General features: G+C 39.2%; 1 protein-coding gene across 1 annotated transcript in view; it reads right to left on the bottom strand.

Annotated features, from left to right (window-relative positions):
* Positions 1 to 24,086, bottom strand: part of ZFYVE9 (zinc finger FYVE-type containing 9) — a 97,247-nt gene that overhangs the window by 37,703 nt on the left and 35,458 nt on the right. The window contains exons 3-5 of the mRNA XM_045026627.1: positions 10,635 to 10,739; positions 7,661 to 9,765; positions 1,254 to 1,353 (exon numbers count right to left, since the gene is read on the bottom strand). Of these exons, the coding sequence (XP_044882562.1) occupies positions 1,254 to 1,353; positions 7,661 to 9,765; positions 10,635 to 10,704 (2,275 nt within the window). The 5' untranslated portion in view covers positions 10,705 to 10,739. The remainder of the gene's footprint in view (positions 1 to 1,253; positions 1,354 to 7,660; positions 9,766 to 10,634; positions 10,740 to 24,086) is intronic.

The following is a 24,086-nucleotide window of genomic DNA, read 5'->3' as shown; positions in this document are numbered from 1 at the left end:
GACAGATTATAAAGCCAGAAGGGACTGATTATCCAGGCTGTCTTCCTGCACAACACAGGCCATAATACTTCCCTAAATTAATTCCTGTTTAAACTACGGGATTTATTTTAGAAAAACATCCAATCTTGATTCTAAAATGTGTTGTGATGAAGAATTCACCACAATCATTTGGAACATTTTACCGTGGTTAATCACTCTCACTGTTGAAAAACTGAATCTTACTTCTAGACTATATTTTGCTATCTTCAACTTCCAGCCATTGGATCCTGTTACACTCATGCCTCTTAGAGTGAAGAGCCTATTATTCAATTGGTGTTCCTATGTACATCTTTAGACTGTGCTTAAGTCACTCCTTAACCTTTTTTAATAAACTTGATTGAGTTCCGTGAGTCTATCACTATAAGGAATATTTTCCAATCTTTTAATTGTTTTCATGGCTCTTCTTTGAAACCTCTCCAATTTTTCAACATCCTTCTTGAATTGTGGATGCCAGAATTGGACACAGTATTCCAGTTGTAGTAGCACCAGTGTCACATACAGAGGTAATATAGACTGCCCCACTTCTATTCAATAGTCCTGTTTATACATCCAAGGATTGTATTAGCCCTCTTGGTCCCAGCATCTCCCTCAAAGCTCACGTTCTGCCCATAATTTGCCTGGAGCCAAGATCAGAACACAAGAGTTATTTTGCTGTGCCTATGCCTCAGGAGTTTTTCCCTGTACTCAGTCCATTAGACCAGGCCTCCTCCTCTGACACGAAGGAGTTAACAATAGTGATGTTATTTAATAGGTCAGCTAATAAAAAATGAAGCAACATCCTCTTGTGGACTAAGATTACTTTCATGATTTCCCTATAGTATGTAGTCTAGAAAGAGACACAAAATGTGAGTTTCTTCCCTTTGGTCTCCTGTATGAGAGGGTAACAAGTCAGCTGTTTGTTAAGAAAACAAGCAGAGCAAGCTTCCATACATTCCTCCATACAAAACACATTTTCTGAAATCCAAGCAGGGTGCTTTATGAAATAAACTCTTAATCTTTCTGCAACCTTACCTGCTTTTTAGGTTTCACTAATTACGTGTGGTACAAGAGTCCCCAAGTCTCACAAGGATTTCAAGTTGACTTCTCTAGAGCCTTTGTATTTTTAAATATTTGCCAGCAAGAATCTAGTGTTTTCAATACTCTAGGCATACAGCAGCCACTGACAAACACAAAGCCAGTAAAACTTTGCATTTAGTCCCTATCTTTCTACTTACCATTCATTAGTACTGAATGGCAGATTACGCACACTCTGGCTTCTTTTCTGTCCATGTACACCAACTTGCATTTCATACTACAGCATGCTGCACAGAAAACCTGGAGCAAAAGAAAAAACATATTGAATCACTCAATGTTTCATGATAAGAGTAATTTAAATAGATTAATTCAGATACTGAATACATTAGAAGGTGCAAAATTAGAAAGGAAATTATCAATAATCCTCCAACAGCGTCACAGTGAAATTGATTAAGATCAAATGACCTAGTATCAGTCTCATTTAATCCTACTGGAGTAAGCACTATCTGCAATAATACAAATATACACACTCCCCACAGGAGTAATTTAAAAATGCAGGTTTGAGATAATGGCTAATGGACCAGGAAAATCATATATGTAATCCCTCAGTGAACTGCGGGATTGGGAATTAATAGAGGCCACCTTTACAGCTCTCTGGAATGAATCATAAAACACAACACTGGGAAAGTGCTCAGGCCGTTTCTCTGGTCACTTAAATCAAAGCCAAAACTGGGGGGGGGGGACGACAATCTGTGAGATACATTTCAGAAGAAAGGACAGCCATTTTGTCTCTATACTTGAGACCTGCACAGTTGTAACTCTCAGTAGTTCAAATGAATCACCATAAAAGTGTGTCCTCACCAGTCACCCTGGCTACCTATTAAGCCCTGTCGGTACATAGTACACCTATCAATCCCTGCAGTATCCATGCATTATGGGTACCTATCCCACAGTTCCCACATAAGTCTTTCTCAAAAGTAGGGTTTGGGGGAACAGTAATCCACTGTTAGATGCAGTGCCAAAATGTGTAAATTAGTATTTTTCAATATATAAAATAGCAAGAAATTTTGTAAAATTAAATATCAGTGTTACATATTTTCAAAGAAGAAAAGCCTTATGATCACTGCAATGCATTTTATAAAAGAGAACTCATATGTGCAAAATTACTGAAGCTGCAACAAGAAAGTAATCAGGAGTACAAGACTCATCCCACACCACACTGGTAGCTAAAGGGGAACACTGCATGACTTGTGCTGGAAGTACCAACTGGAATGCTGCAGCTTCATTGCCAGTACTTTCCACCTGCACCGGACTAACAGCTCAGTGACCCCAGGAGGCATGCTACAAGAAAGTGCAATTGTAACAACAATGGCAATGCCTGTGCACCATTACAAACATTTGTATGGAGACATGAGGTACTTTACTGACGTGGCAATGCAGTGGTGCCTGTAATGCCCAAATTCTCCAGTGCAGACAAGATTCTGGCCAGTCTATCTTAAGGTTTACAATGTGCATTTAAATAAAAAGTCAGTGTTTTCCCCTATGTGTCCTAGGGCTTTTGTTCAGGTGGCATATGAAGCCACTGATGAGTGCACGTTTCATGCAGAAAAACAGCTTAAAGCATGAAATTTAGATGCATCAGACACTATGCTGTAAACTCTCTGAAAGTCAAGTCAGAATTTTAGATTTCCACCCAATGTAGTTTCAATTTTATTTGGTTTTCATATGCATAATTAACAGTGTATCTTTCTTTTAATCTTCATAGACCTTAATGTAATCCTATACTTTTTTCCTACCCCAACTTCAACATTTCTAAATCTTGCACATTTTAAAACTACATACAAAGCCCAGTCTATACTACAAGTGAGTCAAAGTACTCTGTTCCAACAGTTAAACATAACAGTGTCTGTCTACCTCCTAGACCACTTAAAATGACACAGTTTGGTTCAGTGTGCACTAAAAATGTTGGCCATATTGTAAAGAGGGGCATACATTTTGTAAATAGGTCCTGTAACTCTGTTGTAGTTTGTAACATAGAGATGAGGCCCAAGCCTGAGACAAGATTTTAGCATACAAATGATGAGAGCTGGAATAACAATTTTGTCACCTGGATGATCTCATCTAATAGTGGGTAAATTGTAACATTTCCTTTTCTAATTATGTCAGCTATACTTTACCAGCTTTTAAAGCAATATTACCAGCACTGGTTTCTGAGTAATTTATTCTGAGATATTCTGCTTCATTTTAATTCGCAGGGAAGCCTATCCACTGGAAAATTCAGTTCAGATTTAAACTAGGAGGACAATTACAGAACATGGAAAAATCAATGTCCTCAACCACAGACCAAAGGACTAAACTAATTAATCTCTAATTCAGGACCCTGTGAAGAAGATTACAGTCTGCATTTAACAAAGCTTTTCAAGCACAATGATTTCTATGATCTAAATACTAAACAGAAAAATAGTAGAATGACAAAACGTTAACACCTGTTCTCATTGGCATCTTTAACTTTGTAGTAGGTGGAGTGCAGGTGTTGTATATAATCAAATATAAACAATATTTAAGGTGAAAGTGAAGTGTGCTTTCCTGTTTTTCAGCAATATATATATATATATATATATATATATTTGAAAGCAACTGTCAAGCAATTAGTGTTCCACATGGCAGAAAATGGCAGCTTGTCTAAATGCAGCAAGCTTACACAGTGCAGTTACAAGGTTTTCTGTTTGTTTTTGTTTTACTACTTAGTGCAAGGAGAATCACTAGTTTGGTTTACAGAACAGAACTGTCATATACAAATACTCCACTTGTTCTACACAAGGATATTACACGTGACCACTACAGATGACAATGGAAACTACATATACAAAATATAAACAATTAAAATCAATTAGTTTCCCCTAAAATATATCATCACTTTTCAGGTTCTTAAATTTAAAACAAAGTTTGGTAAACATGCATATTTAATTTCGGCCCACTCCCCTGATGTTCAGTGGCTCACATTGATTTTGTCAATTACTACACAAATTAAAACATCAACACTTTCTCCAGGTGTCATCCAACTATATTTAAATACAAGTTTTAATCTCAAGACTTTTTGGCCACTATGATTAGTTTTAAGGGAAACTGTCGTGTTACCATTCAGATTCAGAATCTTAGATTATTAACACTGAACATTTAAAACATCTACATTTTTTGCCCCTTATGCGGTCTATTTAGCTACGTATTTCTGTTTACCCTTCAGTCATTTTCATTTTTTGTTTCTCATACTAGTCTCAGAGTTTAAGGCTAGAAGGGACCACCAGATCATCTGTTCTGGCCTCCTGTACATCACAAGCCACTAAATACCACACAGCCACGACACACCAAACCCAACTTCCAGAATTAGACCAAAATATTACAGCCTTCAGAAGACTAAATGACGGTGTGCCACAGGCAGAGAACAGGAGGGGCCAAAGGGCCTCAATACCACTTCTAAAACTTGGGTTTCAAGGAGAATGATTCAGTTCAAACCAAATAGCTGGTTTTCTTTAAAACACCCCCAAAGCTTGTAGCAATTTGGTAAATTCACAAAAAACTAAAGTATGGCCTAGCTACTTGACAGTGACCCTTTAAATAAGTGACGGCTAAAATCAAATACCAGTCAGAGGCTTTATCCTGTTTCCACTGACATGGTTTAAAAATTCTCATTAATTTTGGTAGGAGTAGGATTGGGCATTTAAATACATCAATAATTGAAAGATGCACTACATTTAGGGATTTAAACTATATCGTACAATTAGATAGTGACTGTTTATTACTTATTTTTAATTATTTATTGTATAGTCTAGTATTGGTGGATTTCAATATTATTTGTATTAGTAAGAGTATGTGTTTATTCCAAAAGAGTGCTTAACCTGTCAGAACTATCATGAGAAGAATTTTTCGTCAAGTCTCAAAATAAAGAGAACATGGAACAAATGCAAAAATATGAATGTGAACACAACCCACTTAACTGGTAATTTGATTAACTTAATTGGACAATTGCCAGGAGAACAGATTCAGTGTTATGTATTTTAGTTGTTAAGAAAGACAAATGTCATACCTAGACAGCTATATGGGACACTTAATGTTTTCTGAAAATCTCCTTCCTGGAGCAGACAGATATGAATCTATGTTTGCTGAATTTGATTCTTTTAGGTCCTCTGTTCATGTCATTCTGCTCCCCTGGGCTATTCTGGCAGCTAAAGATCTGATCCAAAGCCCAGAGAAGTCAGTTGACTTCAGAGGGCTTTGGACTGGACCCTAAATGAACCAAATTTACTTTAATATGTTTATTTTTTAAAATGCATTGTTCCATTTTCATCTTATTTTTAAAGTAATGCATGAATGTTTGCCAGCCTAGTTGTTTTTTAAATTAATTTTGAATAATCCAATTGAGACACTGCACTCCATATTCTTCAGTGATATTATATGATTATGAAATAGTGATGATGTATTTTATGCAAGATATGTCATGTGAGATGTCATAGAAAATGTTATGATTTGCTGAAGATGATTATCCTATTTGTATGCATGTATCATTTTTGTTTCTGAAGTTATGAATATTAACTATGTATCTGTATTTCAAATGTAGTTACATCTGGGTAATGCCCACTGGACAAGATGCTTTCAGTCTAGATAGCTGGGTGGGGAAGGGCCTATTAAGGTCAATGAGTCATTAGTAAAAAACAACAGAAGCTTATCTCCCACCTGGGGAGCCTTTCTGAGAACGCTACAGACAGCCTCCAAGTAATGGCTGCTATGACTCTACAAAGACATGTGATGTGACAACATGTCTCTAGACTCCACCTTGGAATGGCAATGTTTTTTCCACAGACCAGTCAGGGAACCCAGCTTTGAAACAAAGGGTTCCCACCATATGCAAAAGCTATATAAGGCAGAGAACCACATCATCGGGTGTTCTTCACTCCCCACACAAGAAAACCCCTTGAAAAGCCTGAGGAACAAAGACTGAACTGGGGGAAGTGCTGGACCCAGGCTAAAGGGATTTTTAGCCTGTGAATGAAATATCTGGGGATTCCAAACTGTATAGCAAGTGCAGCCTGCCTCTTAACAATCTGTAGCATCCTTGTATTGTCTTAGGGTAAGAATCTGCTATTCATATGCAATCTATTTAGTATATTAAACTTAGTTTCTGGTTGTTATTTGCTAGGTAATCTGTTTTGATCGGTTTGCTATCACTTATAATCACTTAAAATCTATCTTTTGTAGTTAATAAACTTGGTTTTGTTTTATCTGAACCAGTGTGTGGAAATCATAACTCAGGGGCAAAAGGCTGTTGCATATTCCTCTCCACATTGAGGGAGGGGGCGAATTTTATGAGCTTATGCTGTACAGTTTCCTGTGCAGAGCAAGGTGGTATAATTTTGGGTTTAAACTCCAGAGGGGGTGCGTGCCTGAAGAGCTAGGAGTAGCTTTCCCATGCAGGGGCTGGTCAGAGAGCCTGCTTGTAACTACAGCCAGGTGTGTCCCTACCTGTATGTATGCTGGTGAAAGTGCAGTCTGGAGGACTTTGTCGATTGTCACAGCAGTACAGTTTGAGAGGGAGCCCAGGCTGGAGGGGTACCCCAGTTCCAGGTGCCACCCCAGGGGGAACCCGTCACACTGATCAATTAGTTTTAGATTTCTGTTTGCAGTGGTGTGTGCCATTTACTTATACTTCAACAACAAAATATTTACAAATATTTTATGAACTGTTTTATCACAAAAAGGATATATTTTCATTTAAACTAATGCAGCCCTATCTAATTTATATGATGTATAACTAAAGATAAGTTCTTACTAAGAAATAAACTTAGTTATAATATTCAAAGAAACATTCCTCATACAATAAAAATACATTTAAAAATTACATTTAATTGACCTTCCGACATAATTCCTCCTAATAACCATACCAACATTCACCTATCCATCAAATTTGGGAGAATCTTATTATAGTCAATACACTTTTTCAAAAGCAAAGATATATTTTGGTAAATACTGGAGGTAGCATGTACAAAGCGAGTAAAGGGGACATAAAAGAATGAAGATAGTCAGCTATATTAACTAGCAGAAAAATTGGCAGTTCAATAGCTCACTTCCCATCCCCATCAACAGGTTTCAGTGTTGTTAATGGAAATTATTGATGCAGTGATTTTTGAAAACTAGTTTTCTGCACTTAGTTATTTTATAGCAGTCCTACATGAATTCAATATCTGTTAATGGCTACAATCAACTAACAAACTGCTTTTAAAGGATAATCGTTCTTATCATGAATAACCAATGGTTATTCTCTATTAAAATAATGTAAACAATGAAGAATAGGTGAGAGTCTAGAGACTTTTTAAAAAGAAACTAACCAAATCAAATGGACTATGCTACTGTGCTTTAGACAGATGTCAGAGGCAATGGTAGCTAGCGGGGTGGGTGTGTGTGTGTGTGTGTGTGTGTGTGTGTGTGTGTGTGTGTGTGTGTGTGTGTGTGTGTGTGTGTGTGTGTGCGTGCGCGCGCGAGAGAGAGAGAGAGAGAGAGGGAGGGAGACTACAAATAAGGGAACACAAGGCTTTGTCACTGAATATGAACTTACCTTCCCACATGCTCTGCAATGATGCCTCCTTTTGGTGAATGTAAATCTGGCCTCACATTTCATGCAGTTTGGTGCTTGAGAATCTGGAACCCAAACTGGAGCCACCTCACCTAAAGTAGTAAATGGCTTTCTGGTGGGAGCTCCAAACTGGCCAGCTCTGAGATCATTATCTGGACTATCTGGGGCTACTGCAAGGCACGGACTACTAGAGACCCCAGACTCATACTCTTCTAAATGTTCCCCAGTGGTATCAGCAATGGAGGCATTTAATGATGTCTCATCAGGAAACATATCTGCTGCCAAGGTTTCCCCTATTTTTGCTTTACCAAAGACATCATTTTTATTTTTAGTATTACCTCCACAGTTTGGGGGAACAAGGTCGTTTTGTAAATGGTCCGATAATGGCTTTGGAATTTGCAATTTAAGATTTGTAGGTTGTTTGGGTCTTGCACCACCAAATGGAACACTGATAGGTTGCAGGTTAGTTACTGGTTTTGGTAATGTTTGCCCTTGCAGAGATGGTGCCTGACTGCAGAGATTATGTAAATAATTTTTCTTCATTTGGTCACCAGTGCTGTTTAAAATGAGACCACTCCCATCAGCAGCCTCACTTCCTCTTTGTTCATAAACATTAGTGTAACATTCTGACTTGCTCTCCTCTATCTCCTTTTCCTCTGTCACTGAGTCTTCCTTGGAGGGTAAAGTCTTTGGAATATGAGCAACAATTGGGTTCTGCATTCCATAGGAATCACAACCATTAGACAGAGAGCTTGCGGCTGATGTACCCATAACATCAGAGAGACTGGACCCTTCAAGCTCATCTATATAAATCCCCTTTATGTCCATGCCTGCTTCCATCATCCCATCTCCATCTTTCCCACTATTACTACAAGCCTCCTCAGGCTCTTTCATCTGCAAAAGTCTTTCATTCTCTCCATGAGTTTGCTTATTATTCAGTTTAGTCAATTCCCAATTAGTCATCTCCTGAGATTCAGGGAAACACTCTGCCCCACTGAGCAATTCAGTTGTGCTGAGAATTTTGTTACATTCACCGACTTCACTTTCCACACCACTAACATCCTCGGAAGTAATACATTCTTCAAAGCGTTCACTGTAATTGCCACTTTCAGACATATTAGGCTGACACGTTTGAGAGCGCATAGGTAGCCCAGATTGATACAGCTGAGATGTTTGTTCTTCTACAGTTTCCTCTATCATGAAGCTTCCATTACTTGAACTAGGAGAAGAATTTTTAGCTTCCAGATCTGTTCTTTGAGTAATTCCTCTGCTAATAAAATCCTCAACTGATGCACAACTCTCTTGTGTTTTAACAGTACCACCAACTGGTCTCTGCAATAAGGTCAATGCATTAATCCCTGCAATTGTAGACTCTGAGAACAGAGAGTCTCTATTAATATTAAAATCATCCTTTAATCGATGGGGGAGGCATGCATTGGACAGACTATCAGATGAAGTATTAATCAAATGGCTAACAGAGTCAGCCTCAGCATACAGCCGATCTAACTGTACTCCTTGCTTTTCTGTATCTGTATCTTTTTCAGTGGATCCATTTACAGTAACACCAAACTGATCATTCTGTCGGTTTTCATTATCCAGTGTAAAGCTAATAGTGTCCATTAGGGACTGAGTGCTGTAATTTTTACAATCCAGCAAATTGCCACTTTGTAGAGTCCTTCTGTCGCAGTTATGCATGACTGCCACTACTAGAACATTTTTCTCTTCTGGCAAGCAGGCTGGATTTCCACATCTCCTTTCTCCTGTTTCCATAGCATTACACTGATCATCCTGATTACTATTTCTCTTCATTAAATGATCATCTGCTTTTGCCTGATCATCAATCCACACAGTTGGGGTCTCTGGATTTATACTAAGATCCATTCCATTAGCACAATGATCCCTCTCTCCTCCTGTTGGAGTGGTGGTTGAATGGGTCAGGGAGAAAGACTTTAAACTCTGTTGACACTCATTAGGAATTGAAGCTTCATGCACGCTGGACAGAGCTGGATTACATGACAGCCGATGAGAAGGGGGATCTAGAACCTGATTCCACTTTGCATCCAATAATGTAGGTGAAACGGCAGTATCTGAAAAATTAATAGTTTAAATAATGACTATATTATAATCCATCATGGTGACACAACTCCCCCAGCTTTACTTTATCGGATAGTTAACCATCCATGGTTCCTATAATCCTTTTATACAACAAAACTACTCCTAAACTAGAAATGCATAGATGTCTGAATATGGACACAATAGCAAAAGACCACTTACTAATACTTAAGTATCCAAGATCAACATCTAATAATATAAACTGCACAGAGTTTCTGGAAAATAACAGCTTTAGGATTATGCAACCAGTCAGTTGTCCAGCTCTATTCTGAACAGGCAATTCTAAATTGATTGATTGATATAGTAAGTAGAAAGGGGGATGGGACATAACACAAAAAATCCTCAGTTGCCTCCACAGTAGGAGGGAGGAAATTAGAGCACACAGAGATTTTATACTTAGAATATGATCGTCTTCACTCTAGGATTTATGTGCAGTGGCATTTTTGTCAGGGTGCTTAGTTCTCCCAATATTGAAGAAGGATGTTTAAATAACTGTTTTCACAGAATTGTTAAAAACAAGTTACATCAATATTTCTATTCCTATTAGGTTTTGTAAAACCCCTTACTTTACACAAGCTACAATTCTAACAATATCCCTTTAAAAATTTTCTACATCAACAGTTAAATATAAACCACCTCACCACTGATAATACAGGTAAATAGAAAATGACTATGAGATGCTGTCCTCGGTTAAGGAAAACCATGTAAAATTCACAGGTGGCTTTGCAAGTACTGAGATCAGTTTGCAATTCATGAAAATTAAAAGGATGTTACGCTACCCTGCCCCACATATGGTTTTCTCTGCATAATGTCAAGCACACAACCTTTTTACAAAGTCACTCACCTTCATTTTGTTCAAATTCATCTAAAACCTTATCGAGGTTATATGCTTCTGCTTGGAAATAGTTCTCCATTTGTCAGAAAATACCACCCAGTTCCTTGTCTGAACCTGTCAAACAGAGACCAGATTACCAACAGGTATTCAAGATTCAGTTAGCAATATTCCATTATCCACTGCCTTTATTTACCAGGAGAAAATTCCCTCAAATATATACAAAATGTAGATCAATTTAAAGTATTGCACACACAAATTGAGGGCTTTTTCTGATGATCAAAATTATTTCTGCACTTGAATTAACCTAATCCTAATTAGCTGTTTCCCCATCGAGATAAATTTTGATTTTTTTAAAACTTGGCAGCCTTCAAAGTTTACAAAAAATGTCAAAACATATATGCTGTAAATTTTAAGCCAAGTCCAGATTTTTTAAAAATAATTAACTACCTAAGAGCACATGTGAAATGTAAGACACTAAAAACCGGCATACTGACAGAGGAAATTTACATGTAGAATTTGTTGATGTGGGCCAGGTGGCTGAAGCTACAACGTTGATAACATTTGGGAGAGGACGTTTCATTTTCATATGCCGGCTGTCAGAGCAGCTGAAACTATTCTAATCAGATGAACGGAAAGTATACTAAGCCATTTGAGTCTGCAAGTGTAAGTCATTTCATAGTACACTTCATTCCATACCACACCAATTACAAGGCATTATATGCAAGACTGTCTTTCAGAGATACAGAAATAAAATGCTTCATGAAATCTAAATAGGAGAGAGCTATTTTTCTGTAGGGGTGGCAAGAAGAAAGTGCCCTTTTTTTCCATGTTTCAAACCTCCCAGATTTTTCCCACCACAATACAGTGATAATCAAGAGGAGAAATCTTCCACTCTTATTTATTGACAGCATTTCCATCTTAACTGATGAGCGGAGATATTTTTCAGCACATTATCAGTAAATCAAAAATCACACTATAATCATACTCTTTTGCCAGCATGGCTCATTACTGGTAGCACAACTAGGTGTTTCAAGGACCTTCTTAATATTTCAATTTCAAGGAATAAGTTAACAGTGCTATCTGCCCCACCATTTAAATGGAACTATCAAACCTGGTAAGCTAACCTGGTACAAGTTTCAGATATCAAAGGTGGCGGTGCAAGCTTCCCCATATTGCCTCCCAGAAGACCCTCAGAAAGGCAAGACTCACTTTCAACGGTAAGCATGAGTTTGACAGGATTTCTGTAATACTTAAATTACCACCATGTCTGCTGTAGATGTGAGAACTCCCACATTCAACACACAGGCCATGGAAAAGCATCTAATGAACAAGACACTCAACTGATAGTCTGAAGTTCAGGATTTAGTCTCATTCTGCCACTGGACTAGCTATATGGCTTTGGACCAGTAATTTAATATGTCCATGCCTCTGTTTCCATATACATAAAATACAGATAATACTTAATTCCTTAGCCCCCTTCCTCTCAGAGGTAGTGTATGAATAAATGTGAAATGCTCTGACAAAATTGCTGAGTAGATTCTAGTGATTCCTAACAACATAAGTTAAGGTAAACACCCCCATTAAAAGAGAGGAAAACAACATGGGAAGGATAGATAAACTGAGCCATTAGGGTATTTCTTCCACTTAACATAACCAGTCAAGTGACACTTTAGCTCTGGCAGCACAAGGAATATGATCTTTTTGCTAACAATGATTGCTAGCACCTTGATGTGCTGATCTAGTTCTGAAAACATTTAAATTCCCAGCACAGACATTTTCTCTGTACAGAGTGCATGCCATAGCATGCCTACTGTATATGGGGCCTTTGATTTGACCTATTCTTTGGAAATCATCTGAAACAAAAGGGAGAGAAAAGGTCTTATTCTTCTCAGGACTTGTTTTCAACACTGTGCGCTTGGCTACACTTGAGAGTTGCAGCGCTGGTGGAGGCTTTCCAGCGCTGCAACTTAGTAACTGTCCACACCTGCAAGGCACATCCAGCGCTGCAACTCTCTGGCTGCAGCGCTGGCTGAACACCTGGTCTGCTTGGGGTGTAGCGAGTGCAGCGCTGGTGATCCAGCACTGCTCATCAAGTGTGGACACACACCAGCGCTGTTATTGGCCTCCAGGGTATTAGCAGATATCCTAGAATGCTTTTAACTAAATTACTCTCTTTCTTTTGTTATGCAGCCTCTTTTTGTTTTGTTGTGAACTCGGAGCTCCGGAAGCTGCTTATCTAAAAAACAAACACAGCTCCTGTTTGCTGTGATCAATCTGTACCTGACTGTGAACAATCAAATGAGATAACCCCTGTGAATGAGGCAGGCAGGGAGTGAGTGTTTGCTTGACAGAGAAACAGCGGGGACCGAGGGGAGTCCGTTGGATGCAGGCTGGTTGCAGTTAAGAGTTAAGAATAAGGGGTCGGGAACATTTTCTGATTTTGCAAGGCAGGAAGCTAACACACAGTGTTGGCTCCAAAAATCCACTCTCTCTCTCTCCCCCGCTCCCTGTCACACTACACCCTACCCCACCCCCCTCTTTTGAAAAGCACGTTGCTGCCACTTGAACGCTGGGACAGCTGCCCATAATGCATCACTCCCAACAGCGCTGCAAATGTGGCCACACACCAGCGCTGGTAGCTGTGAGTGTGGCCACACACCAGCGCTGTTCCTACACAGCTGGATGACCAGCGCTGTAAACTCCCAGCGCTGCAACTCTCAAGTGTAGCCAAGCCCTGTGTGACGAGGGGGAAAACAGTCAGGGTGTCTACAGACAGGGCTGGCTCCAAGTTTTTTGCCGCCCCAAGCAAAAAAATTTCCCCGTGCCCTCCCAGCCCCACCCCAACTCCGCCCCTTCCCCGCCCCATTCCAACCCCTTCCCCAAATCCCCACCCCCTCGCCCGGGCACGCCACATTTCCCCTCTACCCCTCCCTCCCGAGGGGGGAGAAACGGAGCATCGGTGCACTTGGGAGAGGAGGTGGAGGTGAACTGCGGGGGTGGGGAAGCGGTTCCTCTGCCTCCCCCCCAGGTTACTTCCTGCGGCCCTCCCCGCGCCCCCCACCGCCACAGCTCAACTCCGCTCCGCCTACTCCCCTGAGCACGCCGCCACTCCGCTTCTCCCCCCTCCCTCCCAGGCTTGCCGCAAAACAGCTGATTCGTGTGGAAAGCCTGGGAGGGAGGGGGGAGAAGCGGAGCGGCAGCACACTCGGGGGAGCAGGCGGCAGTGGAGCAGATGTGAGCTGGGGTGGGGAGCGGTTCCTCTGCCCCCTCCCCGAGTTACTTCCTGCAGCCCTCCCTGCGTCCCCCACCGCCGCAGCTCACCTCCGCTCAGGGCCGGCTCCCAGCTTTTTGCACCCCAAGCAAAAAAAAAAGGAGCCGGAATGCCGCCCCTTGGAAAGTGCCACCCCAAGCACATGCTTGGAGCGCTGGTGCCTAGAGCCGGCCCTGTCTACAGAGTCCAAGCTCAAATGTGTACATCACAGTTAAATAGCCCCCCAGCCTGAGCCCCGTGAGCCCAAGTCAGCCGGCATGAGCCAGTCGCAGGTATCAAATTGCAGTATAGACATACGCATAGTGCCTGAGAGGTAGTCTGGCTTCATGAAGAACAGCCAGCTGCAAGGTTTAGGGTCTGTTGTCCATGCTACAGATACAACTGAATCAGGAAACTAATTACAGCAGGGTTGCAATCTGAAGTTACACTTCATCTTAACCATGCACCCTACTTTGTTTACACCAGGAAAATCCATAATGTTAGAAAATATATTGACTAACACGTTTTAACTACCACAATGTTGAACACAAATTTTTCCTTTAGTTTGAACAAAGACAGTTGTATTTAAACACATCAGCAGGTCAACCAGCAATAATGCAATATTAAGGGTGAGAAATCAAGCATTCAAATGTGAGGATATGCAGATTTAATATTTTTAAGCTCAACCTTAACTTTGCCTCCTTGTGTTTATACCTCAACATCGAATTACAAATTATTTATCAATATATACAATGGAAATGTCTTATTTTTAAGTCTCAGTGACATCTACAAAACAAATCCATTTTAAAGAAAATCAGTTCAGTAGTTTTGAAGTTATGAAGTGTATCAGGCCCCATCACAAGCTCATGTTAAAAAACAGGGACCAGATTCACTGATGCAATCCAAAGGGTCTAGAGAGCAGCCTGGTCTCACCTGGCATGGGGAAGTCCCCCAGTGGCATAGGGCAAGTGTTGCTACACCATCTCCCAACAAGGCAGTTAACTGGGATGGGAAGGAACACAGACAGGATGCTACTGCATTCCAAATGTTTTCTACTGGCAGATGGTTCCTTGGGGGCTATAGGCAGCAGTTCCTTGGGGGCTTTAGAGCAGACTGAAGTATTTCGGGGCTAGCACAGAACCAACCCCAGAGTCAGGGAGACACATCTGCTCCTTTGTGTGTGTGTCCCCCTCCTCCCCCCGCCATGCCAACTGTGCCCAGCAAAAACCTAAATATTTGCAAGCCATAATTAACGTGGGTTAGATGGCCACTTATGTAGCAGCAAAATAAACTATTAAGGGTCAGGCATTAACACTAATTATGTTTTCTCTCCTTAGTTTCTCAGTGAGAAAACTACTTAAAACAGAGACAGAATCCAGAGAACAGTCCTCTCCAGATTATGATATCGTGAAATATGGAGACTATACTACTTGGTGGGTTGCGTCTAAAAAAATTTAAACAAAAATTCAGCAAAATCTCAATTCATGCAAAATTACTACATCAAAATGTTAAGCAGTCCTGAAAGGAAATTCAAAGATAAGGCTAGATCCCTGGCCTTAGCCCTCCCAAATCTGCCCATGTGTATTGTACTGTGTATGGCTATAAGATCATCCACTGTTGAAAGGCATACAGCTAGATGACTAACCATATCATTTACAATATCCAGTCATACGGGCAACAAGCTGAGTGATTTACAGAACAGCAATTTAAGTGAAGCTTTGCTTTCAAGAATTTGAGAAAAGTTCAGCATTTTTCATTTGATACCATATTGGCTTTCTCCAAGCACCTAAAGTCTATTGTACAGATTTAGAGATTTTCTAAAATGCCAGGTTTACATAGCAGACTGGGACAGCTTGGATTCATGAGTCTCTACGGACACTTACTGCAAATCAGCAGATTATTAGGCTGCCAGGAACACCTAAGTCCATGCACTCAAAATCCTTCATAACATTTTTCATTCAAATAAATGATTGCAGAATACAGCATTTGCATTTTTTAATTAGCTGTTTCTCCCATAAATATACAAACACTAAATTAGTGCACTTTAGAAACAGAACAGCCTGCAAAACTTTAGTGGTTCTCTTGCTGCTTTTCCTCCCTCTCATTTTGATGCCTTCACTCAGCGCACACCACCAAACTCTCGAAACACCTACCTTTACCTTGTGCACCAAAACACCAGTGTCTTAATACATATTGCTCCTTAAAAACAGGCTTCTTCCACAAAGCCTTCTAAAAGATGATCAACCAAAATTAACTCAACTACATCAAGATTATTTTATTCAAAGTATTATACTGTATATTTCACATCTACACCGTTTGTATTTAATTTAGAATTTTGGCAGGGGCCCAATCTGGCAAACAGTTACACGCCTGAGAATAGTAACTTCCTCGGCAAAGTCCCACTGAGGTCAATTAGATTCTGACCAAAAGTACTAGCAGGCATTTGTAGGACTGAGCAGTTTGAAAAGCATCAGACAGGATTCCTGTGCTCAGTAACAATGTGAACCATGATGCTGTTTGAAACCACTCCATTCAAATTTCTTTCCTGCTTCTTAAAACATAAAAAGGGCATCCATAAACCAATTCTCTAGCATAAATATATAAACTTTTTTGTAGGACCACTCAAGTGAATTGCACGGCAAGCACTGATTTATGTAAATAGAGATACCAACAATCATTGACGTACTGGTTTTTGAGGCGCAAGGAGGAAGACATACACTACACTGATTACATGGCTTCGAAAACATTTTTAAAGAGTGAAACATCTCTTTAGGTTTCTGTACATTAATACCATATGCAGAAAAATGTTTCTGGCTTACAAAAAAATCAAATCTGATCACTCATTCGGGTCATTTTTCAGCAGAGTACGTTTCTGGGGCTCATTTTAAGATTCCTGAAAACAGGAGTTTAATATGCACTCAAATATATCTGCATTGGTATAATTAAGATTTAAATTAGATTATTTTTCCCTCCCTAATCATGCCTGAGTTTTTCCCATCACGTGATTTATATTGGCTGAAGTGACAGCAAAGAACAAGCTGAAGAACAAGGTCATACACAACTAGAGAAAGCAATCCACTTTAAATGGCACTATTTTTATTGATTTTAGTCTCTCTCAAATAGCAGGTGCTTTACAAACGTTACAAAACAATATCTAATACAAAATTTTACGTCTTCAGTAAATGTATGGAACTGTCTATACATCAATAATAAATCAAGCCCACAGAACGACCACTCCTAACACTTTATACCCACTACCCTGAAAGCTTTACACAACACAGTACAGTTAATGTTTTAAAATAATTACTTTATAAACTTTATGGAAAAAATCTGTATATTTTAATATTTTTAATAGGAAACTGCTGATTTAAATTTGGTCCATCCTAAGACAAATAGAAATGTTTCCACATTTCCCCTCCATAAATCCAAATGCAGAAAGTTGTTTGTAAACAAATATACATTCTACTGAGAAGTTTGAAGCCTAAAATGGCTTGAAGCACTAAGAACCAGCCACTGAAATTAACTATACAAAAATGAACCTGACTTCATTGATTTTCATTGTCCATGCTGAAATATACAAAGTAAACAAAGAGCATCAGAAGAGACAAGCACATTGAAACATTGTAATTATTTCACTTAATAATCCAAGGCATTATTAAAAATGTGTTTGTTTTCAACAGTTAGTTAAACTGACGCAGTCCCTTTAAATAACCTCACTGAAGCCTATCTCTAGCTGCTATTTACCACAAAAGGTCTGCTGGAAATGCTGAAGTATAAAACCAGCAATTATTATTTATAAAACAAATGACCCTTTTCTTTCCATCTCCCTTCAAGAAAAAAAAAAAAGAGCGAAAACCACAGCTAGTGCCCTTAATGCCCTTTTCTTGACAGAGGAGGATACCCGTGGTTCTCTTTCCCCAATGCCCTGTCCACAGCTCCCAATGTATCGGAGCCTGTCTAGAATTGAATATTTCTTTCCTGCATGGATGGCCAGGGATTAAGGACTGGAAGAGAAAACACACAAGGGTCTAATATAGTATGCTACAATGATCTGGCAGCTATGGTCTCTGTGGTTTAGAATTGTAGTTTAATAAAAAAAAATCGTTACCCTTAAACTAAACACACTTCATAAATGAACAGAAACATACACCTTTGTTGCTTGCTGGCTGCCTCGCACCCAATTCATGGGAACGAGTACCAGCGTCAAAATTTATGTGGAGTTGTTTTTTCCCCCTCATCCCTTATTTAAAGCATAATATAACATTTAAGACGATCATTCATAACTGTAGAGCAGTTCTGGACTGCTGATCATATGATTTCCATGTAGCGCCCCATGGCAATAAAGACCCATACCTTTATGAATAATTTATAGGATTTGAGGCAAAAGACAGGGAAGTACACACATAACTAACTCTCTTTAGAAAACTGAAGCTGAAACAGGTCTGAGGAGAAGACCCCCAACAACATTTTTAACCTAGTTGTTCCAAAAGAAAAAGAAAAAAAAAGACTCTTTGCTCAATCCTGCAAATCCTTAGTCATGTAAGCAATCCCATTGAACCCAATGGGACTACTTACATGAGTAATCAGTGTTTATGCAAACGAGGACTGGAATGATGGGTCCCTATGTTGGTAGATAGCACCTTATTGTTTCCTTTAGTAAATAACAGAATTCTAGCTCCTATTAAACAAAGTGGATCAGGCCAATGGGGTAACTGCCATACGTTCAGCTACATGTTTCCATTAAAATCAAAGTGAGTTATGTGAGTAAGTCACTGTACTTTTTTAAAATTTATTGCAGTATAACATTTTCCCCTAAAATATCTTTGTTTACCTTGTTTTCTTTTCCTCCTTAGAGGTCATCCTGATATTTGAAAGAATTGGTATAACCTGATTAAGATGATTAATAACTTCACCTTACTGCACCCTGAGATTGATTATTGAGAACACAATTGAATTCCAAGGCAGTCTTGCCATCAATTTTGTGGACTTTCAAAAGGCATTCAATAGTGTAAACAGGGAAACAATGTGGAAAATTGTGGAACAATCTGCAATTGCAACAAAATTAATTAATATTATAAAGGCATTCTACACCAACTCAAAATGCTGCATTAAAATGGAAAATGGATTGAGTAAGCCATTCAGTATCAAGATAGGTATAAGGCAGGGGTACGTCCTGTCTCCTTTTTTGTTTATCCTAGTCATCGACTAGGGACTAAAACAATGCGACAGTGATACATATGGCCTAAAATGGGACAATTCAAGGCTATTTGATCTAGACTTTGCTGACAACATTGCTCTTATCAATAAAGATGCCAACGGACTACAAAAATGCACAAACCAAGTAAAAGAAGTAATGGAGAAGCCAGGTTTGAGATACAATGCAAAGAAATGTAAAATCATGTTAATGGGGACTACAGGGACAGAAATCAAAATTGAAGAAGAGAAACTGGAGATGGTGGATAATTTTACATATCTTGGAAGTACCATCAGCCAAGACGGTACTAGTTCTGAGGAAATAAGACAACGATTTAGGAAGGCAAATGCTGCATTTAGAAGACTCAAAAACGTCTGGCAACTCAAACATCTCCTTCAAGATAAAACTGGACATGTACAAAGCAATTGTTATCACCATCACAACATATAGCAGTGAGACATGGCAACTTACCAAGAAAGATACGCAAAAGCTGGATGCATTTCATCACAAAATGTCTGAGAAGAATATTGGGAATAACATACAGAGATAGGAAGATGAATAAAGGCATCCTCTCACAAATAATCTACAAAAGAAGACATCAGTGCCTGGGACATGTGCGGAGAATGGAAAAAGAATGCTTACCAAATACTGCCCTTGAATGGAAGCCAGAAAATGCAAGAAGAGAGGAAGACCGCGAATAACATGGAAATGAACGGTTCTGAAAGACATCAAGCACCTCAACATGAAATGGGAAGATTTGGAGAGAAGGGCAGTTAACAGGCAAGGATGGCAAATGTGGGTAGCCCAATGTGCAGCAAAACACAGGATGGACTAAGGTCTAAGGTAAGGACTGTCACTGAATCAGAAGGGCAGTGTTCTATGGCTCAAAGCTGGTCCTTTCAATCATTATTTTGAAGAGGGCAGAGGCTTAAATGTTTTAACCATAACAATCTTCAAATAGCTCAACAGAGATGCATTTTATTTGTTGATGAAAAAGTATAATAAATCGAGACTGAACAACAAACTGAATTCAATGGCCATTGCATTGAAGGGCAGTTTATTGAGTCACTGAAAAGCAGAACTGATATTCCATAAACAGCTCAGAAAGTCTACTGTGTCAAGATACAGCAATTTCTGAACCACCAAATGCTGGGCCTCTCTTTCGCCAACCTTATGTTTCTTTTTGTTGTCTTTATTCTCCACTTTATGAACTGATTTAGGCTAAATTTGAATTGTGGTGCTTATGAAAGTAATATTGACTACAATGGCCATTGCCAGGCATACTGCTGACAAGAGAGCTTTGTAAATAACCCCACAAAATATACCCCAATTTCTGGCTAATAACATTTAATATTCCAGTCCTGGGTTTCTCCTGACTGAAGACTAACATAGGTGATGGTTTTGTGATGTAGGCTGAGCCCACCAAATCACTTATTTTTGACAGTGAAAAGCTAATGAAACAATGTTTTTTGTCAAATAGACAACTTCCAGTCACCCCACTGGGTCATGTTTTTTGTATAAACAAATAAAAGACCAACATGTTTTATTTATCAACTTACCAAATGTTTGTATCATGGCATGCATTACTCAGCATCTACAAGGGTTCTCTTCTCTTTAAAGCTTATGAACGCTCAGGCATAAACAGTGTGGCAGACTGAAGAGATCTCCAATATCTACAGATCATATATAAATGTTCACTCTGTCATGGCACCTAGGCCCAAGTCCATCTCTATGCTATTGCAAATCTAAATCTTCCTTGAAGAAGACAGGCTAATCTGTCTATGAAAATTGAACATTCTGAATACTATAAAGAATTGTGCAACTTGACCCAAAAATGCAACAAAACAATGAATGCTTACAACTATTTATAGATTAAGTTGCCTGCACAAAAATGTTTATATATGATGTTGTGACCCAGGGACCAATTAGTGCCTGGCAAGTGGCACAGAGGAGGTCTATACAGGTCACAGAAATCTCCTGAGTCTATGTGCATTCTAGTTCACCAATGAGTGTCATGTGAAGCCTCAAATAAAAAGGTGTCACCCCAGTCATCAGGATCATTGTGAAATGTATGTACAGATGTTATGTATAAGCACTGAAAATTATAAGGTCTGTGTCTAGGGACTGGTCACCAGCAAAGGTGAAAAACAGGTTTCCTGTCAGACAAGAATTGTTTAACTAGCTGGCTGTTTCTATGTAAATTACATATTGTAGAGTTCACAATGGGTCTCCTGTCACCAGTCTGAACTGAATGCAAATGAAGCAGTGGGGACTTCAGAAAGAAACTAACAGGAGGAGAAAAATAGTGGGGGGGGGGGAGAGGGAGGGAAGCGACCCAATCCAGAGGTACACATCAGAGGCTTGCTCCACTAAATTTGGGGGGCAGACACCCTTCCACTCTTCTCTCAAGAAGTAAAAGGACAGCAATTTTGCTTCATGAAAAAAGGGTCTCAGTCGGGTTTGGCTGAAAACACTGGAGTGAAATTTGAGTGAGATAAACTTCTTTAGACAGGAAGTTAACCTGCTTGTTAAGTTTAGTCTCTAGAAAGCACCTTCTGTTTTTGTTTTATATGCAACCATTTGTTTCCAATAATACTCTTACTTCCTATCACTTGATTCTCTGTTTTTTAATAATAAACTTATTCTTGTTTTCACTTTAACTATACCTAAGTGCTGTGGTGTTAAGCAAAGTACTGATCCTGAGTTGACTCTTACAAGCTGGTGCATACTATTCCTTTGGGAACAGCAGGCCTGGCAATTCAGTGACTGTTCACTGGACAAGTGGAGAGCGTCTCCCACTGACATAGTGCAGTGCGGACAGCGCTTAAGTCGATGTAACATACGTCGCTCGGGGGGTGTCCTTTTCTCACACACCCCGCCCCCCGAGCGACGTATGTTACATCGACTTAAGCGCTGTCCTAAGTACTAAGTTACACCAATTTAAGTGGTAGCGTAGACCAGCCCTGAGAGGTTGGTGTATGCCTATCACTACCTGTAAAGAAAGCGTGAGGCCTGCGCAGCCCTGGAACACAGTGCTTGTATTGCCAGAGACTGGTGGATTCAGGGAGCTGATCTACAGCAGGCATAGACAAGACTGCTTCATGCTAAAGGAAGGTAGTAGTAAGGTGCCTCACAACCCTGGGTACTCGGGGGAGCATCACGGATGTTAATATATATAATGTAACATGCCAGTTACCATATGCATAAGACAAATATACATCAACTGTCAGAAAAACAAAAACAAAAAAAATTCTTCATACTGTCCTAGAGTTATTTGGTATTCTGAACAAGCTTATCTTTGTAGTTGCCTTCCAGGAGAGAACTGCTGTGTGATTCTGCATCTTTTAACTGGGGTATGCCCTGTGCAGAGAGATGTCTCTTGCATTATACCCTAGGAGTGGAAACATTCAACTTCATCCTAGTTTCTGGTGGTAGGGAATTAAACAGCTGAAGATCTTGCTACTAGAACATTCTGCCCTGGGTCCTCAAGAATTTTTCACCATTGGAACTGGTAGCCTCAACATTTTTTACTCTTGTTTATTCCATACTGGATTACAAGGGCCTAATCTGTTTATTTACATTAACACCCTTTCATAAGGAAATTAACCATAAAAATTTGTCATTGAAGAAGAAACACTAATGTAGATAGCGTTTAAATAAATGCTTGTATCGCTAAGACAAGCTGTGCCAAAGTAACACTGACAGTCCTATTTAAACACACACAAAATTCAGAACTATGTCACTTCACTGTGACTATATATTACATGTAAGACCAACATTCAAAGCCTGGCCACAACAGACTTGGGAATGAAGTGTAAGCTTTAAATATGGCCTTTAACATTCAGATCCTTAACATTACTGTCATGTAGCTCTGTATTAAATTTCATTTGGTATTTAATGGTGGTTTAAAAGAAAATATTTTGAGGGATATGGAAGAGACAGTACTGTTAGAGCTGGGTAAAAAATTTTCAGCAAATTGTTAATTTGCCAAAAATGCAATTTCAGGTTAACCAGAACTATTTGCAAATTCATGTCAAATTTACCAAATAATTTCAACTCAACTCAATTTTTTTGACCTTTCAATTTACTGAAATTTTCAAATATATATTTTCAGGTGGACCTGAAACAATTTTTTTCTTCCAATATTTCAGAATTACCAGCAAGCCAAAAAATCCATTATTCTCTCAGCTCTAATTCTTGCCACACAAAATCATTGACATGATTAACAATTCCTTTGAAAATGAGTATTTTAAGAAGTAAAGTTAACACCCTTTTAAAAAAAGTAGTAAGTAACTAATAACCTAAAGAAAATTCTGTTTTTAAACTCCAATTTAACAAGAATTTTGTATTTATTCTTTATTATTTTAACACAGCTAACATAAACAACCAAGATAGCAAAGAGAGGAAAGGTATCTAATCTGGAGCAGAGAGCCAATATCAGATTGTACAAGGTAAGACCAAACTTTTTCATTATTAAGGAAAAAAAGATAGAACAAAGACGATTTTTGATCGGTTAGAGATCTACCTGTACAATTATGTAATGATGGTACTTTTGTTATTCAGCCCCATATTGGGGTTCTTTGTAAAATAAGATTATGAACTAACCTCCGGAATTATTCCCTTTCAGAAACAGAGATAAGCAATAATGAAAAAGTTGTGTTGAAAATGTTTAAAAGACCAAAGAAAAGCCTGAAAGGTAAGCAAAGGAGGACAGGAGAGGAACGGTAAGAAGGAGAGGAGAGGGGGAAAAGTGGAGAAAGGGAGAGGATGGGAGACGTCTAGGGTCGTGTGAGGGTAGGAGCAAAAGAGATGACCTGATGGGGAAATTTATCTGATTATTCCAAAACTTCCAAAAAAGAGGACCATATATCCATAAATTTATATTGGCTGTTTCTGTTGTGAAACACTATTCGTTTCATTGCCGTCAGGCTCACTTCGATAGCTGGGCACACTGTTGTAGAATCAGACATTTGGCTATGACCATAGCTTTATCCAACCAAAGTTTTTCAAAGGATAT

The sequence above is a fragment of the Mauremys mutica genome, chromosome 8 (assembly GCF_020497125.1).
Source record: "Mauremys mutica isolate MM-2020 ecotype Southern chromosome 8, ASM2049712v1, whole genome shotgun sequence".
NCBI classification, from domain to species: Eukaryota; Metazoa; Chordata; order Testudines; family Geoemydidae; genus Mauremys; species Mauremys mutica.
The sequence above is the reverse complement of the archived record's forward strand: the minus strand, read 5'-3'. Positions and strand labels throughout refer to the sequence as shown.